The sequence below is a fragment of the Calypte anna genome, chromosome Z, assembly GCF_003957555.1.
Source record: "Calypte anna isolate BGI_N300 chromosome Z, bCalAnn1_v1.p, whole genome shotgun sequence".
Lineage (NCBI taxonomy): Eukaryota > Metazoa > Chordata > Aves > Apodiformes > Trochilidae > Calypte > Calypte anna.
Window position 1 is genome coordinate 36340827 of NC_044274.1, and position 23044 is coordinate 36363870.

At 39.7% G+C, this 23044-nt stretch overlaps 1 protein-coding gene across 5 annotated transcripts in view; it reads right to left on the reverse strand.

Moving 5' to 3' along the window:
• Window positions 1–23044, reverse strand: part of LOC103539396 (TLE family member 4, transcriptional corepressor) — a 101645-nt gene that overhangs the window by 41900 nt on the left and 36701 nt on the right. For 4 of the 5 annotated variants that reach the window (XM_030467495.1, XM_030467496.1, XM_030467493.1 and 1 more), the window contains 3 exons: window positions 16516–16590; window positions 2394–2598; window positions 1994–2010 (listed from right to left, as the gene is read on the reverse strand). In XM_030467495.1, the coding sequence (XP_030323355.1) occupies window positions 1994–2010; window positions 2394–2598; window positions 16516–16590 (297 nt within the window). The remainder of the gene's footprint in view (window positions 1–1993; window positions 2011–2393; window positions 2599–16515; window positions 16591–23044) is intronic. The other variant, XM_030467494.1, reaches the window with a different exon arrangement.

The window sequence follows — 23044 nt, forward strand, 5'->3', positions numbered from 1 at the left end:
TGCAAAGCTGGCAGCAAGCCCCACAATGCTGACACACAAGCCAACTCACGACCTGAAAGCCCTGTGCGACAAACATCCACTTATCATTTCAAAGTAAATTGGCACAAAGTAGCATCGCCCTCCGCCCTCCACTCGGAGAGGTATGAATAACAGTGCCTTTAAATCACTCACAGACAGAATCAATCCTTTTGGTACAAACACTCCCTACAAAGCCCATGCCAGCATAAACATCCCATCATCCCACAGAAACATGACTAGCAAACAGCTACTGGCATATACCAGTAGTTCACTGGTATTATTCACTGTCTTGAGTGAAACACTCATGGTTCTAAAAGTACAGGTATGCAAACTCACTAAAGAAACCAGGTGGGTTTGTATTCCCACTTTTCAGTATCTGTCATACATGTTTGTTTGGGTGCAGAAAAAAAGAAAATTGATTAAACTTATCTGTAAACAGCGAACAGGGAGTGTTCTAGGAAAATCATTATTAATCTGTGGCTAGTCTTGCCTCATAAAGCAACAATCCCAGTTTCCAGCTCTCATGAGAAGAAAGCTGAAGTGAATCTGATGCGCTGTTGTCCTCTGTTGGCAGATAGACAACTTCAGTGCCTTTCGTGCTCACCAGAAAAACTGACAGTTCCTGTCAGCTCTTGGTTTTTATGCAGAGCCATGTGCGTAACAGGAAAACTGACAACCATCAGCTCAGCTGCACTCAGCTGGGACGTGGCAGAGTTGCCAGTGGTGGAACACTAGGGAAGGCTGTGGGACACATCCCCACCTGGAGCTGCCACAGAAGCAAAGACATCGCCCCTCATATGGCAGCCTTGGCCTCACAGGTCTCTGGTGGGGGCAAACATGGTGACCAGCACTGTGCTGCTCCCTGCACTATCTAGGGCACACCAGTAACATCTGCCTGGCAAGCTCCTGGTCACCTTGTATAATGCACCCAAGACTCATGCTATGAACACCTCTTCTGCCAAGAATAAACTACATCTTCCCAAAAAGAGCACCGTGAAAAACTTGACAAATTGTAAGTGCTTAAAAAGCACTTTTCTTACCCTTTGTAATAAAAACATACCTTTAAATTCAAGCTCACTATCACCTAAAAAGGCTTAAAATTATGCTCACGAGCAAGCCACTTGGGCTCTACTCTGTGATCACATCCAGCTTCCCCAGCATGGGCAGGTAACTGCCTGGCTGGTACCAGCTGGGTCTGGTGCAAGTTGGTAGACCTCCTGCAGCAAGGAGAGCAGATTGATCCAGGAGAGGACAGGGCCCTGATGCACTTCCCCGCTTGCAGGACTGAAGCCCCAGGAGATTCTGAGACATTCTGGTGGCTATCCAGTATGGACAAGTATTCACTGAACCATGGTGGCATAGGGCACTATATGCTTAAAATCACATGAGCCACAAGGTACATATAAACACCACCAGGTGTGGGGTGGTGCCCATTTGTATGCTGCAGAGCCATTCAGAGCCTGAAAATGAACTTTTGGAAAAGGAAGGCAGGTTCCTCAATGCAAGCACCATCTTCATCTGGGTAGGAAAAATGGCAGCTTGCTCCTCTCCAACTGCTTCAGCAAGGACAGGGGGCAGTACCCCTCCTCTCCCCTGTGAGAGAAAGATCTCTTCTTCTGTAACTGCCTTATTAAGACACATAAGAACTACCATGTACAGCCTCCAAATGTCTTAAAACCACTGGCTAATTCTTGGGCAGAGACCCTGCGCAGCCCTTTCCTTACATCTAGGAACAGCTTCAGTGCTGTTCCACCAAACTTACTGGATGGCACACTGCCCGAAATCCTAGATGCCTCACTACCAGCCTCTTTCTGTGTGTGATATACCATACATCAGGGCTATGCTAATCAAAACAAGTGCAACAACCCCCAGTTTCCCTCAGTGACTTTTTTCACCACGCTAGGACATACTTTAGAAGAGCAGAGTGTGCAGTTCTTTTGAGCCACACCTTACACCTACAGAATAATAGTCCTACCTTGATGGAGTCTCTGTCTGTATGCAGAGCAAAGAAAGGAGGAGGTGTTGGCAAGGGATGATGAGGTGGGGAGAGAGAGAAAGAGAAAAGTACTGGTTAGTTTACATAAAATTATACATTTATCATACTCAGAAGAAAGAATCCTGATGTCTGTTAAATAATAAATTGCATAGATGTTAACTTTTCTGTACAGTTAATTATTAATATTGTACTGCCAGATTTATAAAACTGAATTTCTAGCAATTTCTGGCTACCACTAAGTAATAAATACTGGAGGAATTAGATAGCAATTTGCTAGGAGGTTTTGTTTTCTCTTTTCAAAAAAAAAAAAAAAAAAAGATGACAATTTAAAAAAAAGGAAAGAACAAATGAAGCCACATATTCTTCTGACAGGGCCTACCTCTTTGGTGATCATTATCATGGTGTTTCTTCTCATCTTTAATTGAAAGGTGGGACTGACCCCCAAGTGCACTGGACAGAGCAAGGAGACCAGCACTGCTGCCAATAGGTGGGATGGTCGGAGGCTGCAAGCCTGAGGGGTGTGGAGTAAGTGGCACAGGAAGACCATGTCCATGTGATAAATGCTGGGCCTGGAGTTGTTGCTGCTGTGAAAAATGAAACACAGCTATTGAATTTGTTCAGAAAGCCAGTGGTTGTCTGAATGATACTGTATATCAAATGTGACTAATCAAATCAATAAACGCACCTGATCAATCCAGATATCAACCCTCAAAACAATCTGACATTTAAAAAATGTCCCAGTAAGTTTGGACATCATACAATTAGTGAACTTGAGACCTAATTAAAGAACAACAACAACAACAAAAACAATAGGAATTTTACAGTCTTGGTAACATTTTTATGTCTCTAACAGAGGTATTACATTTTACTCTTTCTAGCAGGAACGCACCACGTACATGTATAATCAAAACATATGTAACTATAAAAGCAGTCATATAATGAAAAAAAAAAAAACAACCCTGAAATTTGAGAAAATTAGTGTTAAACAGTCCTCCCGGTGCTACTGCACAGCATGCAGTGAGAGTTAATTTGAAAGAGAAAACCTGAATTAACAGTCCAGAAAAGGAAACTGGTTGCAGCCACCGTTTTAAGCCCTTTAAGTGTCCTCAGTGGTACTTGAGCAAATTACTAAAGAAAATCTAATGTAGCAAGGCTTGGGTCCTCCTGTAGGCTTGCTCAATAATGCTGAAATAATTGGGCACTCTGTGCACGTTTAGTGACGCTCGAATGAAAAGCTAGAGGCCTGCCCTTGTACTCTTCTCTAGCTGCTGACTCTGTGTTGTGACAGGTTTATTTGAGTGGGACTGTGATGCATGCACCAGTAACTGCGCTGACAAGAGTTTAAAGTCATTTTTACCAGTACACTGGCGACACACAGAGAAAGCCCTTGAGAGGTTCGAATTGGAGTGCTTGACCTCAACCAGGGCTGCATCAAGCTCTGTGCTATACTAACCTTTGCAGGGTAGATAGGTTGTTTGCTGCTATTCAGTGGGAAGGTAGGGGAAAAAAAAAAAAAAGTCAACACCAAACAACCAGGTGAAAAAGCTTTGTTACATATATCTCAAGATATTTATCCGGTCTAAGTCTTGTCCACTAACTGTCCTTCTAATTTCTGTTGAAGCAATAACTATATTAGCTCTGAATTTTTCTTTTTCAAGCAGTCACTGCTCAGAATTCTGGGCAGGGCAAATCAGAAGTCCTCTACGATTGCACTCTCCCCACTGCACATCTGTATACAGAACTTTGGAAGAAGAAGAAGAAAAAAAATTCTTAAATTGCAGAAAAACATTCCATTATTAATTCCTACTTTTGAAGATTCGAGTCCTACTTTCATTTTTTTTTCATTTGAATCTAAATAAATACACTTCCCCCCTTGCAACACACCTCTTTGATCAATCAAGAGACCAGATTCTGGTCACTTTATGTTTTCCTCCCGTCCTTAGCATGAATCCTCAGGTAAGGGTGAGCTGAAAGTAAAACACTGCGGTTCACGCCAGGTAACTCATGCAGCACAACGCATGCGTGCCTTCCTCAATGCCACCTGTGGAAGTACAGATCCTTCTCCTGTTCTTGGAAATACAGTCCAGGGGGTGGAATCAGACTGGCAGTGGCATACATAACTCATCTAACCCAGATCAGTACCAGGGAAGGTGAGAAGTTAAATAAATTTTAAAATATAAAAAATGGGGGGAGAGAGAAAAAAAAATTAAAAAAAAGAAACAGAAGGGAGAAAAGGGAATCCTTTCCCTGCTTGCAAACTCATTTTCTTCCAGCACATTCTCCTTTTAGTAGAAAGTAACAATCACTTTTTGCTTGCTTGATGTTCTTAGGGAAGGATGCTTCGTTTCCCCAAATTTTAAATTAACTACAATGAAATGAAGCAAGAACCAACAGTGTATTGCATAGCTTCAGGGTGTGAACAGGGCTGCCTGACTGCAAGGGAACAATCTGACATGCCTGACTTGGGGAGGGAAGAGGAGAGAGAGTAAAAAGAAAGGAATGGGCAAAATGATCTGTGTTGTGGAGTCTCATTTTAAACAACAAATTTCCAGTTCCTTTTGGAGAACATGCAACAAAACACCGCAAGAAGGTATCTGCCTGAACCCCTGTGATACGAAGAAAAGGCCTTAAGAAGAGCCTGAGAATATCTACAGTGACAGAGCTTTACCCTCTTTGACTATTTCACTGCCAACCGAAGTGTCCCTAGTTGCACAGAAAAGCACAATCCATACAGATCTGCCTACTGACCTACCAAACTGGTGCTCTATTGACCTCCCTTATGGACACAGCATGGCTTCCAAAGATCTTGATAAACAGCAGCACTGTGAATGCAGTCTCCTTTCTTACTGCTTTTTGTTGGGAACTTCTCTACGTAGGACAGCAAGACAGCAGCACAGACAGCACCTTCAAAGTACCCAACATCATTAATGCCTCCAGACATGGATTAAGACTGGTATTGGTAATGACACCTGAATGCCTTGCATTGAGGAGAACTGGAGATCACCTAGAACAGCATGACTAGCACAGTCCCTTCTGGCCAAGAACTGATGTGTTTTCACTGCAAGTTGAACTGAAGAGATCTCTGAAAATACCTGGAGAGCATAGGAAATAAAAAACTAAACGCACAGGCTTCCTGATGTGGAGAACTTTTCTGAAGAAAACAAGGAGAACAGGAAATCTGGAAAAAAAATTACACCCTCTGTCACAATGTCAGCAGAAATGTGGTGCAACGTGGTCAGACTGCAATGGCACAAGGAAAACACTGGTATGAAAAGAAAAATTGAGGAAATTTAAGCTAGGACCCAGAATTCCTGCATAGACATGAGCAATACTGTGTGCGTTGTTAAACTGAGTTGGGACTAAAAGTTCAACAGAGGAGGGCTCTGGAGTACAAATACACTAATACTGGAAAGGACTATAAGCTCCTCCAACATGATGAGCAATGTTGTACGGCAAGAGTGAGGCACTCATCTGAAAACAGAAAAGACAAGAATTCCAGTGAATTCCATCTTTTGCCCTCTGAATATAAAAGTTCAAAAAGAAAAAAAATTAAGCATAATTAAGTGCTGTTTGCTAACAGGCATACACAAGAAGGTAAAGGCAAAACGACAGCACAAGTCTAACTGATATTTCCAGACCTTTGAAATCTACTATAGTCCAATGGCCATGATATTCACAGGCTGATTTTGCTTTTCTGGTGCCAAAGGTGTCACAGGTGTCAGCTCCTAATTGTCTTGTTGGTACAGGGAAAATTATAAGAACATGAGAAATTCATTATTAATCTATTGGGCATCAGGCTACCACTACAATGTGGTAAAAAATGTACTTGTCTCTAGTCATCAAAGCGCACAAGATACGGAGGGGTAAAACAACTGAGAAATATTCTCAACACACAGAAATATTCCAACAAGGAAGAAAGTTTACATTTGTTTTTGCCTATACCATGAATTTAGATAATAAAATTTGACGCAGTTTAAAATTTGCAAGGAAAGCCTGAAAAAGAGCCAACCGAGCAACCCCGTAATGTGTTTTTTTGATGTTGCTGTAATGCTTTCACTTCCCAGTCCTGCATCTTTTCTTTAATCTGTTAGCCTTGGTCATGAACTCCAAGAATGTGGTTAACTTTAGATAACCCCATCACAGTTGACTACAGTATGTGTAAAATCAAGCATACATTTTCAGAATAAATGCATAATAGGTGAAAATTTGCAAAGACTGAACACCAGGCTTTATTGTGCTGTAAATTCTCCAGAACTACTTAAAAATAAAGCCAGCAACAGTTAGATACCAAGAAATATGCCCTACAGAATTGCAAAATAGATTGCACTGGTTTTAAGAAGCATCCAAACCAGAAAAATATAAGAGCAAGGTAAATGCAGCACTAAGAACAGAACAAAAAATGAAGACTGCGTTCTTTTCGTCAATAGGTTAAACAAAACGATTATTTAAATCAGCTCAGTAGGAAAAACTGAAGTAAAACTTTCAAAACATATTAGTACACATCAAGTGAAGATAACATGTGTTTGCTATTAATTTGTTTGTTTTATTTTTTTGTATATACTTCTAGGGAGTCTATTGCAAAGCCACACCTAAACAAATGGCTAATACATCTTTGTGAAAAGTTCTTATCTGAGTGTCACTAATTTTTATAACTGCAGTTCTAAATATTGATGCTAGATTAATTCTTTCTTTTCTCAACACATCTTAAGAGACCAAATTTAAAGTAAAATGCAGTAATAAACCCACTAACAAATTATCTTATAAAGCTCTCTTGTTATAGTCAGAAAATTCAAAGCCTGTTTTCCTGGAAAACCTTCAAGTTTTTACTGGATACTTTCCAACTAGCTCTGCCTTGCAGTAATCTACCACTTTTCCTCTTACAGGTTCTGAAAGTTCAAAGCTATTAGCTAAACAACCTGAACATATTCTTCTAACCTGAAAACATTTCTAACCTTAACAAACTAATGTATCAACATGATATTTTGTATCTATACACATGTGAGCCGAATACCTGCAACAGTGATGGGAGGGAATCTCAAAAAAATCTGTATAAAAGAGTTTCACTGTTTGTTTTAAATTTGCAAGATGAAATGATTGATTGCTCAGGGTGAATCATTATTAATCATTATCTGTATAGCATACAGATAAAACAGTAACAAAGTTGAAGAGGAAATAGACATAAAAACAACATCTTGAGAGTACACAATATCAATGTCAGTAGTTCAGAGACCAGAAAGAAAAGGAAGTCCTTAGGCACACACAGTATGAGTGTGCTTAGGATGATACGAATTTTTATATATCATGCCGGTCCCCACCCCTGACAAAATGTGCATTGTTTGCACTTTCTTTGTACAGTTTTATCTCTGATGGCATACCGTTACAAAAAAAGGTTTTTCTGATGTTAAGATACAACAGAGCAAAGACAGTCATGCAGCAGTTCCTCTAGTACAACAGTCCTGGAGATGCACACATAGATATAATATGACTGGTTTGCCATAAAGAGACTGTGGTACAGACTGACATCTGTAGATGGGTAGAGCAATCAACTATCCTTACTCTTTTGAAGAAGAGTGATCATTCTGCACATGAACATGCCGAGTGTGAAAGACAGGTATCAGATACTGGTGTGAACTCTAAACACTCATGTGCAGCTCATCTGCTGGAAAACACAAAAACTTTTTGTCTTCAGAAAGAGGAATAAATGCACATTCTTAAGAAAATCTAGGAAAAAAAGAATGAAAAACCATAAAAAGGTAGAGAGAATAAGGAGGAGACTAATAATACAGTTTTTTTGTTTTCTTTTTTAAAGACCCACAAATGTAAAGCTTCTTACTCTCTGAGAATCAGCAATTTCTGCCTTTGAGGATGCTGATTGTGCAGAAGGAAAGACAGGTCCACAGAATACTAGGGGGGGGGAAGGAAAAAAATCAATAGCTGTCATTAATCAGAAGGGGAACATTTAGAGCTCCTACATAAATAACAAACTATCAGAATCTTATCTCCACAAATTGCCTCAAAGATCTTTTAAGTGATCTGGGAACAAAAAGCCATCTCCCAAATCATACTGTGGAATGAAAGGCAATATATGCAGAGCACATTTCCGTTTTTAATCATATACATGGGAACATCTGTCAGGATTCGTGTTTCACCATTTGTCCCCCCTTCCCCCCTGACAACTATTTTTCACTCAATGAAACAGAGCATACAGAGGACAAAAGTAATTAAACTATTATACAGACCACTATAAAATAATATTTGTCTAGCATTTTAATAAAGGAAAAACCTAGTCCTCTGCAAAAGGCCAAATGCACCTTCCCCCAGAATCTTGGGAATTCCAGTAGTTGCTCTGCTCGCAGGACTTCTCTCCATCTCAGTTCCACACTGGGGGTAGAGAGAGGAAGAATTAGGATCTTTAGACTCACTTTCAACTATAATAAAGGGCAGATATTCTTTCACAAAATGCCACTTCTTGTCCCTCATTGATTGCTAGTGAAGGAAAAGAAAACCCACACCTACTGCAAAGAAGGCAGAGAGAACCAAATGCAAGTAAGCTTGTGGTCTCAGCATACAGAGTCCCAGTGGCGTAAAATGTGCCACATGTGCCAAACCTCCACTTCAAATCCTTTTCACAGAGATAAAATGCAGAGAAAAGAGTAACAATTACAGCAACTGGATGCCTTCTGTTACAGATGAGCAGATGGCAAAAATCCTCTCTGTAAGCGCACACTGGTTGAAGTACCTTATTCACCAAGGGATCCACTCATATCCTACCCAGAGACAATGGGAAGAAATTTCTCTCCTATGGATGGACAGTAAGAAAACAGTGTCCCTGAATCTTGACCCTTTCTTTAAAACTAGAAATGCCTAAAATTTTCCCAGCAGAGTCCTAAATAACCTTCTTCTGTGGTCCTCACATGAAAAAAGTTTCTGAAAACCTGGGCTACATATTCTTGACTGATAACTGAAAAAAGTACCATCTGCAATGGCTAGCAAATCAAATAAAAAACTGAAGAAAAGTTATGTAATGCAACTGGTCACAGAGACACCCAACTTGCTAAATATATAAGCAATTCTATCACCAGAGCTCTTAATGTGGCAACTATAATTGACTTCTAAGTATACTCTCAAGGTATAGTCTCAGAGCCATGTAGACTTCCTATAAAAGAGATGCATGTTATGTATCTCATACATGCATTTCTTTAATGCACCTTTTAAAGTCAGTCCCCAGCAAGTCAAATTTCTGGACAGCAATTACTGAGAAGCATAGGACTAGTGACTCTGTAAGTGCTAACACTAAATTTTGTTATGCTTACAACATACAAACATGCTCTGTGTTGGATTTCAGCAAATTGTCTTTGCTTGGGATAAAACCCTGGGCTGCTTCAGTTGATCCATTCTTGCATCTTTAAAGACTGCTCTGATCCTGTGCATAGCAGCCACTTCCCACAAGTCAATGTTTGGTGTTAGGATGCACAGATACCAGTACCTCTCTCCAAACAGATTTCATCAAGAGAGAAGATGTCCTGTCTCTTTAATAGAGTTTCCCCTTAGTCAAATAACTGAAATGTAAAGTGAGTTCTTTTGCTTTACTGCAGCTTCCCAGTTACAACAGTTTTGATAAAGGAAGGTCTTGACAAGAATCAAATCACCTGGATTTAAGTCACAGCTCTGAAATTGTGGAAGGAACATTTGTTCTCTTTGCCTCAGCTTCTTCCAAACATAGAACAGTGAAAGCAGTACTGTCTTGTATGAGAAATATTACTGGAATAAGTTCATCAATTCTTGGTGATGCATTCATATCCTAAGGAAGTCTCTGTGAAAAATTCACCAAACAATAAAGAAGAAACTATCTCACAGAAGTCCAACATTCTGAAGTATCACACATCTTAAAGACTTAAGACCTCTTAAACTTTTTCTTCATGGATGAACTTAACATCTGGAAATATTTTCCTTATGTAGTAGTATTTAGTGTCCATCTCAGGTAAGCACTAAAGTCCTTGCTTTAGCCTATATTTAGGATTGAAAACACCAAAAGAACTAGAGACATATCTGAAGGAAACTAAACACTTTACTGTTCTACTGTATGGAGTCCTAAGTCCTCGTTCAGAGCTGTAAGCAATGGCCTACCAAGTGTGGTTGGGAAGAAGTCCACATGACAAATATACAGCACTGTTTATGGGTGACATCTGAACTCTGCAGTATGAAATCATGACAACAATAACTGTCCTTAGGCTAACCTGTACAGTAAGGGTATATATTTAAATGGACACCATTTCCATCAAATAAATAAGTTGCTGATTTTGCAGTTAAGTATTTTTGGGAAATCCCTGTCTTCACAATAAAACCAAAACTTCATACACTTTTCTGCTTCTACAAAGCACCAGTATAAAACTATCACTGATGTTAATATATGGACCAAGAGTCTGATGGAGTGTGGCAAACATGTATTTGCTTGGAGACAGCTTCCATGCACTGGAGTAGAGAACACCATGGCAAGTGTTTTCTCCTTTCTACTGTGTGTAAAGCGAAAAAGAAGAAAAAAAAAAAGTAATAAATAAAACATTTTATGTTCATGCTGTAGAACATGAAGAAAATTCTCCATAGGATTCTTCATATTTGTACTGATAAATCCTAATTCAAATAAATAAATGCAGTGGTCACATAGCTTCGGCGCCATAGTTCGGAAAACCTTGAGAAAAATGGAGGCAAAATCCAGCTCTCCTCTCTGATCTGATACAGTGTGTGAGCTGTAATACCCATGTCATATGCACTTACTTAAGCATAACAAGTAGGGCCTCTGGCATAAGCATATGGACAGCAAGATACAGTAAGTAGTCTGCACTTCACACTGCAATGTTACCAACTGCTCATTTAGTGATAGACCAATATAAATTCAGTAGCTACCACAGCTACTGAAAATAGGAGGGAAAGGGGAAAATTCCAGCCCATTCCAGGTGTAGAAGTAGTATCTAATATCCATCCTCAATGTTTTTCCCTGTAAATATGGAACCTGGAATTATTTACATTCTAATTAATTCCCTCAGAAATGCCTAAAAACATCCTATGCTTCATTTTCAGCTTCTTTAAATCATGGTAATGCTGCATATGGAAGAGACTTATTTAAATGAGGCCTCACCTGCAAAGCTCTCTCCGAGGCTGGCTCCTGGGAATAAGGGGAGAAGAAGAAAAATCCCCACAAAACACCTCCCACCAAAACCGAGATGTCTTTAGCCTCGCCAGACTTCAGATGAATAATTCAAAACCAGAATTGCTTATCCAAAAGTCTCCTGTATCTACAATTCCTTCTACTATTCAATTTCAGGCACTAGGCAATGAAAAATTATTTCAGGACCATGATCATCACACATCCTCCATATACAAACAAGAGAAATTAAGTGTGGAGGAATGTATTACAACATTTCTTTCAAGGACACAAATATACACAATTAGAGCACATACCCATCTAGTCAACCACCTAAGCCCACCATAACAACCTGGGTAAAACACAGAGCAGGCAGCCAACTTCCAACTTCTTTTATAGCATGCAACATTCAACCACCACTTAATATGCCTTTGAACAAGAAATACCAAAGAGCTGGAGAGACAAGTGGCTGTAGCCTCTGTGCTATACACACTTGCTCATCCTACTGCCTTTCCCCCGCCTTCCCGAAACTTTCATTTCTGAACACATGTGCTTGGCAGGAATGACTCTGCCACACAAACCAGAACCAAAGCACTCCCCCTATTCTGAACTAGCTCAACCAGAACGCCCTGGTTCTTCCTCAAAAGCACAAGCACACACAAGAGGCAGAAACAACCCACCCTCCATGAGGAGTAGGAGATGCCTCTGAACGTTAACCACCTGTGCTAAAATTGCCCTGGTGTTTGGCAGCAGGACTCCTCGACCTCTGGCACCACAGAAGTGATAGCATGCACTGATGCATTTATTACAACTTGTGTGTACTTATCTGTGTTGTGAGGCTTTCAAAGGTTTCCATGCCTGCAATGGCATACCGTTATTTTATTAAAAAGGCACTGTTTCTACAAGGGAAAAAAAAAAAAAAAAAAAAAAAAAAGGAACTTTAAAAGGACTCTTAAAAAGAGCTACTTACTTGAAAGCAACCAAAAATTACAGACCTTTCGAGATAGGTCAAGCAAGCCCCAGCCTCCAGCACAGTGTAGAAATTGTGACATGGAGTGTGTCGAGGAAGGAACTTTATATCCTGATGATTACATGTGACAACACAGAGGGAGTCCTTTCCTCCAGTAACTGCCATTTGCTTATTTTTAAAGAAGATAATAAAAGTGACATAATAAAACAAAATGCTTAAAAATTAAACTAAAGCCATTTTTCTTTTACTCAGATGTACAGAATGGTAAAGGAAAAATCATTTAAATAATTTCCTTAGTAATACAAGTAACATTTAAATAGATTTAATAGTGCTGCTCCAAACCAATGAATTATGAGTTTAAAACCTATTAAAATGTAATGTTTTTTTCCTGAGCTGAGGGGAGAGAGATTTAAATCCACTGAATTTTAATATTTCAGCTTGAGCTGCAGGAGGCAGAGAAAGTCCAAATGAACTATTCCATCAGCACCATTCAAGCATGAACATTTTAATCAGTTTTACTTCCTTGGAGTTCTCCAACACAGTTTACGCTGTCATTCTGAAAGCACTTAACACAGAGGGTGTGAAAAACCACCAAGGCTTGTTATTGCCTTCACAATTGATGGCAAATAATTTTGCAGACCTCCTATCATTAAAATGTCACTGCTAAAAATTGAGGTTCAGCATTTCTTGAGCTAAACTGCATTTTCTTTGAACACCATCACATACCTGTTCTTAAGTTTTTGGTACATTTATCTCTCTCTATGTGATAAACAGGAACACAAGCAGTAGCCTTCATTTCTGCCTTACTACTCAACTGCAGCTGAAACCAGGTATTTTAAACAGAGGTGAAAAAAAAAGCCTCTAAAAAAATTCTTATGAAGTTACAAGTTAATTCTCTGGTTCCCTTATCAAAATGGAACCACATTCACATAGCATGTTCTGATTATACTGTATAACAAATTCTAAAAAAAAAAAAAAAAGAGAAAAATAAACCACAAACAAAAACATTTTAAGAGAGTTAGACAACTCAATTTAATAATACAGGAAATGAAAACATCATTCCTAATTAGAACATATTACTGATTTAAGACTACAATTTGTGTATTGTTCCAACAGTGTGATCTTGCAGATTCTAATTTAAAAACTCAGCAACCATGACACATGACAAGATCAACTGGATACATCATACTGCTCATCCAAATACACCCATCCTGGAAAGGTGTTCTGAGTGTGCAGTACAAATTCCTCCAAGAAAGAATTCAGTACCATACTGTCCACAGCAAACACCAGATGCAGAGTATGGATGCCTGGAGATTTACAGTCCTCCTGCAGCATGCTTATAATAACCAAGTTTTGGGTTAGCTTTTCTCCCTGCAACTCTCTAGAAGAGAAGACAGATGATATTTAACTTGTTCCAGCCTGTCAACAGTTTTAAACTGAACATGACCTGTGAAAGAAGTCATTATAACCGTGTTTCATTCCATTAAACACAACTAGTTTATTGTCAGGAGAACAAGTAGTCTCTCCAGGTTCCAGGCTCACTTCAGCATTTTGCATTTAAACTGCACGGATCAGTGATTTGGTTCATTTGCCAATGAAGATAGAATAATATTGCAAAGTTAAAAGGTGCTTCATCAGATTCCATTAAACCACAGCACATTCATACAAAAACATAGACATGTGAAACACAAAAAGTGACATGATTTCTGCACATTCAATTCTGGTTTTGTTCCACCCTCCATTCTGATAAAATCCATTTGCAACTCAGACCCAGGGCTCCTCCATTTGAACCGAAGGGGTTTAGCATGAGTGAGGTGAACTGAATACGGTCCTCCAAAAGCACAGAGAAACTTAAGCTACAATTGTATTTGAAAAACTCAACTATTGCTTCTGCCTTTGTTTGATACACAGCTCAGTGAGTAACTAAATGATATGTTTTTAAAAACTGCGAAGAGCAAGTGAACTTCAGAAGCTTTTAAAATATCAAAAGGTTAAAAGAACACAAACTCTGTCAGACTTAGCAAAGAGCAAAATAATATAAGACAACATAATTAGAGTTATAGAAAAGTCACGATTTCTACTTATGCTTAGTTTTATTTTATTAGTATTCACTTCACAAAGTATGACAGGCCTTTTTCAGTCTCATGCAACAAATTCAGACTTGAAATCAGTCTGAGTGTAGACATATCATTATTGTGGGTATTCAGTCAACTAGAACCTGAAGAGGTTTTTTTTATAACTTGTTATGCTATTTTTTTTAAAATGAATTTCTTAAAGATTGGATTAGATTACTTCTCTTTAAACCTGATGACAAAATTTTCAGTCCACATTGCTCCTGTTTATCTAAAATTAAAGGGCATATAGTTTTTTCCCACACAGTACTTCCTAAATCAACAGAAAACAGGAGAGTGAAATAAGGCAGTAAAGCGAATCAAGAATCAGTTTTGTGAGGTACCTGATATATGTCGCATTTTAATGCACAGAACCAAAATTCAGATATTATGAAAATTCAAGGCAACAAAACTTCAATTGACTTGCAGAGATAAATTAAAAGAGCAACAAATAAACCAGAAAATTTATTTCTGTCTGGGGGGGGGGGAAGACCAACAGAAGTTACTGACAACTCCCAGTTACTCCCAGAAGTTACTCCCAGACAACTGTCAGGTCTATTTTGGATATTCTGTGTGAATTAGTGGTTCATGAAAGCAAGATAAACTTAATGAGTGCAATAGCCGGCACCTATATAATAATTTTTTTATACCAATAAAATTATTCTTTACAAGATGGCAAATTGCCTTTTGCAGTCTCCATAATACATACAAAGGTGAATGGCAAAATTATATACAAGTAGACTGCAAAGTATTCATACAGATGCGTGTGCACGTACACACGCAAAAAGCGGTATATGCACATACACACACTCTACATATACACATCCAGCTTCCACAAATAAAGCCTTCTTAACAAAGAATCCAAGCTTTAGCTACTTACTTTATGCAAAGAATGTTAATAGAAGGCAATATTTTTGGTTAGGTAATGAAAAATAATTGGGAAATTACTCATCTCCCACTCTCCCCACTGGAGTGTAAAAGACATACAACAAATGTTATTCGTGATTCTACATGACTCGCTCTGATTCACCCCCTTATTTCTAACGGGCACTTCAGAGGAAATAAAGGTTATTCTTTTCCATTTATATCTTCTAATTGACTACCACTGTTTTCTTGTGGTCAGAAGGATACAAAATAGAGTTGGAAACAGCCTATTAAAAACAAGCTAAAATCAGACTGCTGCTCTACACCACTGTCAGCAATGATCAGAGAGTCCTGATTTCCTTGTTAAAAGACAGAGGCATAATTGAAGCAATATCTTCATTTCAGATTGATTATTCGGCGACCCTTATCCACATCTTCACTCAGCAATTTGAATTTTAATGAAAGTAAATGGAATAATTAGCATTTCAAAGTGTGTTTGATATACTGAATAAAAAAAAAGGAAAAGACTTTTCAGTATAATCTATACACAAAAGAAAAAGCATTTGGGAGGGTGCAGAAGATGGGAAGTGCAGTTGTAGTGTCTTCATTAGAATAACTTAAACAACTGCTTCCACCAGCTGCATAATCATACATGTGAATAATATGCTATTAAGAAATGACTTCTCACCTTTATTTTATGTACTGCGAACAGCCACGGCTTTTGTTGTTATGTTTCCTCTCCAGTTGTAAAATGCAAACACTGTGGCTGCCTACACCCATAAAATCTCGCAGGACTGCTGTACTGGGCTAGTAGCACTGGCAGTAAAGCCTTTACACCAGGGGCTCCAGAACACCCATATTTTTAGATGACTAGGAGTAGGGTGCCTATGAGTGTCCTGGTGTGAGTCGTTTTGCCATCAATTTTGGTTATTTCAGTTCATTTTTTAAGAAAAGTTACAGCTACTTTTAATGTAAAAATAAAAAACTGGTGAATAGTCACAGTCTTGAGCTACCACCCAGAAACAGATGTGGGTAGCAGGAATGGAAAAACCCATGTGTCACACACAGCTTGTTATACAAAGGCTACCAGTTACAGTGGTTGCAGCAGCAGACTGGCAGGTAGTGGGCAAAAAAAAAGCAATGTTGCTTTAAAGGAACAACAACAAAAACAGATACTGATTCAGCTTCAGGGGACGGATAGCACAGTAGACAGTAACTACCTCATTAGTCTTGATAGCAGAAGCAGAAGCAGAAGTTTTCAGGCAGTAACCAGCTTTCACGAAGATCAAGCTAATGAACTTCACCACTGGCCACAACTTTTGCCCACCCGATGAAAATGAGTTCATATAAGACAGAATGAAAAAGAAAAGCTATTTACAAACACTATTAGAGTGAAAACGGAAAGACAACATACCCCAATGATTGCGTTCAGTTCTGCCATGGTCACTTGCTTGGCACGCTCCACAGCTTGCACCACTTGTTGCTGGTGCTATAAATGAAGATCAAAAACAGAATAAATTATTTGTTTTCTAAATTATTAGGCACAGATACCTCTTTTTATCTTTTTTTTTTCTTTCTTATAAATATGCAGGGCTTGAAATAACTGTTCTCTACCAGACACTCACATTTTGTGCTGATCAGCACGAATATCAGCTAAGGGAAGGATTTTTTTTAATGCTATTACTTGATACACCTTCACTCCATAAAGGGTAATTTTACAACCTGGCTAAATGGGGAACTATCTTCCTTTTGTTCATCAGCACAGTGTGTTCTTGAATTTACATGCCAACTTAAAATGCAAGCCGTTTGCCTTACAGCCCCAGAAAATGTTTGATTTTAATTCTTTTCCTTAAAAAGCATACTGAAAAAGAAAGGCATGTATTTTTAAAAAGTGCACAGCGCCCACATCACTGAAGAATATTCAGGTTCTCCTTCTAGGTACATTTATTTCAAAGCAGCTCAACCGTAAGAAAGAAGTTTAAAACGCCATTCACAATTCTGTCAAACATGTGAAAGAGAACTAATTATTTCAATCCCCAACATGTAAATTTTAATAGCTTTAAGAAGTCCATCAAAAACACATGGTCTAATTAACTACACAGTTTACAAGCTTCAGTGGTTATATTATCTCAGTTTGAGTGATACTGTATTCCTGCAGTAAATTCAAAATTGCTGTATGCTGAAAACTGATGGATATTTATTTGAAAACATAAACTACAAATAAAATAAGTTCCTCATCATGCAACCAGATATGTGCCCGTGTGGAGCTCTGCCAGTGGCAAATTCATCTGCACAGGCAGCCTTGTAGGATCAGGGTTACAAGCCACAAATTGGTGCAACACAGGGTCAGAGTAAACTGCAAGTTGGATGTTGGATCTGCCCTGGGAGCAATTTTTCTCTCATCTGCAGCCACAGGTTGAACACAGTGAGGGGTGAGCTCTTGTCTATCTGGAGAGGTGCTGAAACTGCAATGATGAAACATTATCTCTGTATCAAAACCAGTGTCTGGATGTTTTTTGTCACAAAGTTTAAGGAAAGGGCTGAAGGGGTCTCTTTAAAGCCTCCAGCTTGTCCCTTATGGCTCAGTACAAGGGCATAGTGGATCTAAGGTACAGACCATGCAACAACATCTCCCATGAATCCTTACTGGGAGCAGAACACTGAATAAAGTAAGGTGGAGACCCAAATTTTCAAGACTTCTTTGTCCAACACAAGAGCAGTTAAAGAGCGTCATAACCTGAAGCCCTCTGGAAGAGGAAGCTGTAAGGAAGGGCTCTGCTACCTTGGGAGATTTGCTGGTTCTCTATCAGTAAACCTCATGAGTGAAAATGGAATTTTCATCTATAAACTCTCTCCCATAAAACCCATCAGGATGAGGAAAAGAAAGCCTAAAAATCCACCTGCAAGAAGTGCTGACCTTAACTAGAAAAACTGAATAAATGCAAATAACAAAGGAGATAATTTAGAAACACTCCTGGAAGGAAGAAAATGGTTTTAAGGATTGTTTGCTTTCAAGCAAAGAAGAATTAAATGAACGAAATGTCAGGAAAGCAAATAACATACTGCTGCAAACAGAAGCACAGCAGTCCCTTTTAGAATTTTGTAAAGCTACAGTGCTAGTGTAAACCAAATCTGTCACTTATAAGCAGATGATGTAAAGAACAAAAAGCAGACTGAAGAGGAGCAAATGTGTTCTTGGCATCATGAAAAAAAAAAAAAGAAAATGCAGTGATGTATCAACATTACAGATAGCCAATAAAAAGGAAATTACAATATTCAAGCCTCAAGTTCCTGATGATGTGTTACCATCATCACATGTAGAGGACAAGTATAGCCCTCCTTAATTGTGTAGCTGAAAGCCTGGTGACATATGACTATATGGCAGCAGGGTGATAAGAAAAATTACACCACCATTTTCTGGTGGAGGTCTACTGTGCCAAAAATGAGTCAAAGCATTTTTTATCAAGTCATAAAAGAAAAAACAATACCAAAAAAAGGGTTTTAAAATACTTATTTTTAAAAAAAAACCCTGACATTTACTGAGAAGTTTACAGTCATCTCTGCTTTCCTACCATTTCCTAGGGCAATGCTTTTTAGAACTGAGGTAAAGAAAGAGACTTAGCACTTGATATATATACGTGTGATCATTCAATTACACCTCCCATGTTCCCAGGGCCACAGGTAGGAGAAGAATTTCTAAGGAACATATAGAAAGACAGCATGAAAATATCAAACTTACTGTAGCAATCACTTCAATTTTCATTCAGTTTTTGAAAGAAATAAGTCAGATGCACAAGAGTTTGAATGTTTTCCTTTCATTTACAGCAAGCATACAAAGAATGGCTCTGAGGAGTATTTGGGAAAAACATTATGTCATTTGTAGGTGAAGAAACACAAGGCAGAAGCACAGAATACCAAAATCTCACTTTAAGATTTCTGTTGGAACGCACAATCAGACAGAAATTCCCTAAGCAGCTACACAAGGCATTTTTCATTGATTCTAATAGGTTTGGGATCAAGCCTTCATAGAGAGGGAAAAAAACCCATGGGCCTTGTAACACTCAGCCTAAATTAGGTATGGTAGAGACAATTAGAACTCTCCTATTGCTAGCTGCTGTAACATTCATTTAATCTTCAGTGGCACAGTATGCAAAAGACCCAAAATAGATGGTCTGTAATTAGTCTCTCCATCACTTCCACCTCATTGCAGCAACTCATCAGCCTCTGGTCCAGCTCCCTGAAACCACACAGTGGGGCCAGCCCCAAGTGATCCCAGAGCTATGGGCACAAACCACACACTTGAGTGAATACAGACAGTGAGCAGCACCACCCCATGCCATGGCAGGGCCCTGTGGAGGCTTTGAAAAGCCCAAAGACCACTCTCACTATCTCAGAACTGATTGGGGGCTCTGTGTTATTGACCTTGGCTCCAGCAACAGCTGGAGATCTTCACCCACAAAAGAGCCTGACCAGGTTCTGGAGATGTCTGCAACCCAAACCTAAGGTGAGGGGCAGGAAGCCCAAGGGCCAGCCAAGCAGGAGGGAAGCTGGCTCCAGACTGGCTACAGGCTAGCTACAGGACTTACTCTGTGCTTAGATGTCCTCCTGAGCCAGCACACTGGGAACAAGCAGTGCTGTGTTAAAACCAAGCAATGCAACATCAGCCTGCACATCAAGTGATCACCTAGTGTTTTACAGCCAAGTAAAAACAACAACAACAACAACACAACAAAGGGTTACTTTTTTTCCAAGCATAATATAGACACAGGGTTGCATCTTTCACATGCTTCCAATGCTAGCCTTCCTCTGTGCAAATGACAGACCCATTTTCTTCAGTTACAGAAAAACAGTATTTTGCATTGCATTTAACAGGTCAGAGCAATGAACTCAATACTCTTCCCCCACCTGTCACACAGACTAGTATAATTTTCCCTTTTTGTAGTGGAGTCACTGTCACTGGAGTCACTTAAAAGGCACATGTGGTGCTTAGGGACACGTTTTAGTGGTGGAGTTGGCAGTGCTGGGTTTATAGTTGGACTTGATGAACTCAAAGGTCTTTTTAAACTGAAATGATTCTATGATTGTTTCACCATGCTGTCCTGTCATAGAATAGAATCACATAATAACTTGGGTTAGGAAGGGAACTCTAAAGATCATCTAGTCCAACCACCCCTGCAGTAAGCAGGGACATCCTCAACTTGATCAGGTTGCCCAGAGCCTCAAGCCTCACCTTGAATATCTCCAGGGATGGGGCCTCAACTACCTCCCTGGGCAACCTGTTTCATTTTTCCATGACCCTCACAATAAAAAACTTTTTCCTAACATCCAATCTAAATCTACTCTACCTTAAAAACATTGCCCCTCATCCTATTATTACAGGCTCTTCCAAACAGTCCACCTTCAGCCTTCTTATAGCCCTAGTTCTTGTCCAGACATCACACCATGGTGGAGAATAGCTGGGCTTTTCATACCATGCCAGGGCTCCTCACAGCTCCTGATGACAGGGGAGCCACAGGGGCAGCAAAGCAGCTGAAATTCCCCCTAGTGTGCACGCACAGACATTGGTAAAAATGCTAATTCCAGCCTGCCTCCAGCATCCCCAACAAGATGCAAAGCAAAACTCACTGAACTTTACAGAAGCAGTCAGGCTGTTCTATGTTTTATAGATATTAATTTGCTGTTGTATTATCTGCTTAGAGGGACTACCCACCAACTCCTGCTTAAGAACTGCATCAGTGCCATTTTGAAAAGCCTGACCTAGACATGGCATAATGAAACAAGGTCACACCAAAACCACTAGTGGGGACCAGAGAGCAAACACACCTTCACAGTGGTGTATAGTACAGTTAGGAAATTAAAAGGGATTAGCAGGGTCACTGCATCCAGCCACTGTGACTGAGACAGTCTACCTTGACCTTAGCAAGGCTTTTGACACAGAATCCCACTACATTCTCATGCACAAGCATGGGACAGTGAGATGTGTTAAGTATTGACTACACAACAGAGCCCAAAGAGTAGTGATCAGTGGTGCAGAGTTCAGCTGGAGATCTGTGACTAGTGGAGTCCTCAAGGGATCAGTGCCAGGTCCAGTCCTGTTCAACATCTTTATCAGTGACCTTGATGATGGGACAGTGTCTTCTCAGCAAGTCTGCTGATGATACAAACCTTGAAGGACTGGTTCATTCACCTGAAGGCAGCAAGGTTTGGAAAGGCTGGAGAGCTGGGCCAAGAGGAACCTAATGAGGTTCAACAAGAACAAGTGCAGAGTCCTGCACATAGGAAGGAATAACAAAATGCACCACTACAGCTCAGGAGTTAATCTGCTAGAAAGCAACACAATGGAGGTCATTACATTGGACAACAAGTGGACAACAAGTTATCCATGGGATAGCAATGTGTCCCTGTGGCCAAGAAGGCCAATGGTATCCTGGGATGCATTCAGAAGGGTGTGTCCGGCAGATTGAGGGAGATTCTTCTCCCCCTCTACTCTGCCCTAGTGACACTTCCCCAAGAGTACTGCATCCAGTTCTGGGCTATGAGGATGATTAAGGGAGTGGAACACTTGCCTTATGAAGAAAGGTTGAGAGACCTGGGGCTTTTTAGTCTGGAGAGGAAAAGACTGAGAGAGGATTTAATTAATATGTATAAACATATGAATGCTGGGCATCAAGAAGGAAGGGAAAACATCTTTTCACTTGTGCCCTGAGATAGGACAAGAGGCAATGGATTCAAGAGAAAGCACAGGAAGTTCCACCTCAACATGAAGAAGAATTTCTTTACTGTAAGGGTTACAGAGCCCTGGGACAGGCTCCCCATAGAGGCTGTGGAGTCCCCTTCTCTGGAGACTTTCAAGACCCATCTGGATGCATTTCTGCCCTAGTTTTGGTCCTGCTCTGGCAGAGGGGTTGAACTTGATGATCTTCATAGGTCCTTTCCAAACCCTGACATTTTGTGATTCTGTGATTCTGTGACATAATAACCACTTCATAAAAATAAAAAAGAACAGCATTAGTATAAATTGCTAATAAAATGCATTATTTGGTAGGATTACAGATACCTAACTGCCTCATTGTACTGTTTCAGCTCTAGTCTAGAGCAAACCTAAAATGGAAGAAAATATTCTTTTTATTCTCAGGCTCTCACATCTCAGAGAAATAACTACTTTCTTCTGAACAGCATGTCAGGAATCCTGCTCTGCTTCTATGAAATGGATCTAACACTCTTATTCCAATTTCTGAACTTTAGAAGCATCTCTAGGGAATGTCTGTACAGAGAAGAGCAAGCACACCATGGCCCATATCTCTCTTGTAAAACGAAAACCATCAGCTAACACTGAAGTATTTGAAAGGAAAAGACTGCATGCAGCATTTCATTTCAGTATGTTTGTTTGCATGTATGCATACCAGTGCTTGGCATTTTATTGTACTTCTAAGTATATTTAACCACCTTTTTGTGCATAGGGAACTGAAGTTTCCTTTTAAACAGCAAATCATCTAGCTCACTGGCAGTTGGAAAGAAAAGTGCACCTTCCAAAAAAGTTTATTACAGCCTTGTTCCATTTTGCAGCATGGCACGGAAGCTGTCAGGGGACAATACCACGTACATTTAAGCTTCCCAATCAGCTATTGCAGTGCTGAGCTCCAGGTTGCCACAAATACATCATTAGCCACGAATCAGTCAGTTTTCATGTGTGTCATAAATATAAACACAATCAATATTTACTCAAAAGACAGTAACCTTGATATATGAGTATCTCCAGACACACTGAACAAATAGCAGTATCTAGCACATGAGGTTGTCCAGTACTCAATAGCCCTGAGTCCCACAATGATAGCCACAGGATGTAACCAGCCACACACACCACATTGACCAGACAGGAACCTGCCCCCACTTGAAAGCCACAAGGTTGTGCAAGTGTCATGCTTTACCACAGATGGTAAGTT